This window comes from Eimeria maxima, genomic scaffold (assembly GCF_000499605.1).
Source record: "Eimeria maxima Weybridge genomic scaffold, Emw_scaff1086, whole genome shotgun sequence".
NCBI lineage: Eukaryota > Apicomplexa > Conoidasida > Eucoccidiorida > Eimeriidae > Eimeria > Eimeria maxima.
Genome location: NW_013563395.1, coordinates 1 through 2,499, shown reverse-complemented (window position 1 = coordinate 2,499; position 2,499 = coordinate 1). Strand labels below are relative to the sequence as shown.

General features: G+C 35.7%; 1 protein-coding gene across 1 annotated transcript in view; it reads left to right on the top strand.

The window, feature by feature from the left end:
* Positions 1-2,206, top strand: part of EMWEY_00048370 (DnaJ domain-containing protein, putative) — a gene marked incomplete at both ends in the record, with an annotated part of 3,092 nt that extends 886 nt beyond the window's left edge. Inside the window, 6 exons of the mRNA XM_013477262.1 lie at positions 52-232; positions 473-507; positions 808-930; positions 1,269-1,428; positions 1,673-1,774; positions 2,049-2,206. Coding sequence (XP_013332716.1) covers positions 52-232; positions 473-507; positions 808-930; positions 1,269-1,428; positions 1,673-1,774; positions 2,049-2,206 — 759 coding nt within the window. The remainder of the gene's footprint in view (positions 1-51; positions 233-472; positions 508-807; positions 931-1,268; positions 1,429-1,672; positions 1,775-2,048) is intronic.
* Between the last annotated feature and the right edge of the window lie 293 nt (positions 2,207-2,499).

Genomic DNA, 2,499 nt, shown 5'->3' with positions numbered 1-2,499 from the left:
TTTTTTTTTTTTTTTTTTTTTTTTTTTTTTTTTTTTTTTTTTTTTTCAAAGGGTTATAGGAACGTTTCTAAGAAATATCATCCTGATAGAGTCGCTTCTTCGGGTGTCCGTCCACCATTTGCTGGCGATTTACCACCAGAAGAATATTTTCAGGAATTAAAAAAAGCACAAGAGGTTTTAACTCATGATATAAGAAAAAGTTTCTATGATCGATTCGGGGATCTTAAAGAAGGTTCGCTATTAGGGTTTAGGGTTTAGGGTTTAGGGTTTAGGGTTTAAGAGGGTTTAGGGTTTAGGGTTTAGTAGGATTTAGTAAGGTTTGGGGTTTCTTGGTGTAAAGGGTTTGCAGTTAGGGTTTATTGTTTAGGGTTTTTCTTGTCTTCTCCGGGTTCATGGTCAACGCTTTATCTTATAATTAGGGTTTAGGGTTTAGGGTTTAGGGTTTAGGGTTTGTGTGTGTGTTTTTTTCTAGTTGGCGAACAAGACGAGAGAATATCAATAACAGCGGTTTGTTTATCTTTAGCTGCTCATCTTCTTTGTTTTAGTGTAGGGTTTATCCTTTCTTTCCCTAAACATGCAACTTTTGCTAGACAGGTACGTTATTTATTTTATTTATTTATTTTATTTATTCTTTTTTTTTGCCTTCTTTATTAATAATAATAAATATTAATATTTAAATATAATGTATTTATATATTTAAATACCAATATATAAGTGTATCTATATCTACCTTTAAAAAAAATATATTTAGGGTTTAGGGTTTAGGGTTTAGGGTTTAGGGTTTAGGGTTTAGGGTTTTGTGTGCAGATATTTTTTATATATAGTGTAGCTGTATTTTGTGTTGAGATTCAACAAAGATTTGTAGAAGATGATGATTCTCTTAATTTTCTTCCTTTTGTCTCGGGCCTTCTTCCTTATGAGAAAATACTCGTAAACCCTAAACCCTAAACCCTAAACCCTAAACACTAAAACCCTAAACACTAATTTAACCAGTCGAAAGAATGCTTGTAAACCCTAAACCCTAAACACTAATTATTCTTAATTTTATTTCCCTTCCTTTGCCCTCTATTCTTCTTCCCTCTAAAAATATTCTCTCAAACCCTAAATCCTCCTAAACCCTAAACCCTCCTAAACCCTCAAAACCGTTAAAATTTCTCCCTAAACCCTTATAAACCCTAATTTTTTCCCGTGACGAATATCCTTTCATTTCCTTTTTATATATAAATATATTTCTTTTGCTATTGTCTTTTTTTTTTCTTTTTTTTTAGTTTTTTAGGGCCTTATTCCCTTTTGTATTTGTTGGTAGTATATGTACATCTTCTTGGCAATATGTAGATATTTCTTCTCGTCATTGGGCAGTATTAAAGGCATTATTATCTACTAATCGTGTATTAACAGAGAGGACACAAGAACTTATTAAGGCTACTTGTACGTTATTTGCTGCTGCTGCTGCTGCTGCTGCTGTTGCTGCTGCTGCTGTGGTTGTTTCTATGTATTAATCTTCTTCTTACAGTAAGAACACATAATATACCTGTAGGGTCTTTATTTATTTGCTGCTGCTGCTGCTGCTGCTGCTAGTTGTGCTGCTGTTGCTGCTGCTGTTGCTTGGTCTATATAGTGTGTATATCCCCTCTTGCTGCTGCTGCTGCTGCTGCTGCTGTTGCTGCTGCAGCATACCTGAAGACAATGGGTACTCCTTCTGTTGCTGCACTAAAGGCGATGGGGCAGCAGCAGCAAACCCTCCAATCTGCTGCTGTTAGGACTAAGGCAGCAGGTAATTCTTTTTTCCTTTTTTTTTGTCTCCTTTTATTTATTTTTTTTGTCTCCTTTTCTTCTTGATTCTTGTCTCCTTTTATTATTTATTCCTGTCTCCTCTTTTTTTTTTATTCTTTTCTCCTTTGTTGTTATCTCTTATTGTGTCTACTACTATATATATGTCTCCTTTTGCCATCTTTGCATGCATATGTGTCTCCTTGCTGCTGCTGCTGCTGTTGCTGCATCCTTGCTGCTGCTGCTGCTGTCTCCTTTGCTGTTGTGTGCTGCTGCAGGAATAGATGTGTCTGCACAGAACAGCGGTCCTCTACCAGCAGGAGCAGCAGCAGCAGCAGCAGCAGCAGCAAACCCTAATCAGACACAATTGGAGAATTTTGCTGCTAGTCTATCCGAAGAACAAAAAGAATTATTCAAGAGAGTTATTGAAGAACAGGTAAACACCAACACTAGGGTTTAGGGTTTAGGGTTTAGGGTTTAGGGTTTAGGGTTTAGGCCTGTGTGTCTGTCTCTCTCCAGTACTGTCGTAGTCAGAGAGAAGAGAAGGATATAGTAGCTAGTGTATCTATATGCTATATAGACTTTACGATTTCTAGGGTTTAGGGTTTAGGGTTTAGGGTTTATATTATACCTATCTACAGTACCATAGTGTATGTATATATACTATCTCGTGTGTATACATATATATATATATATATATATGATTCTTAGTGTATATATTTTCCTATT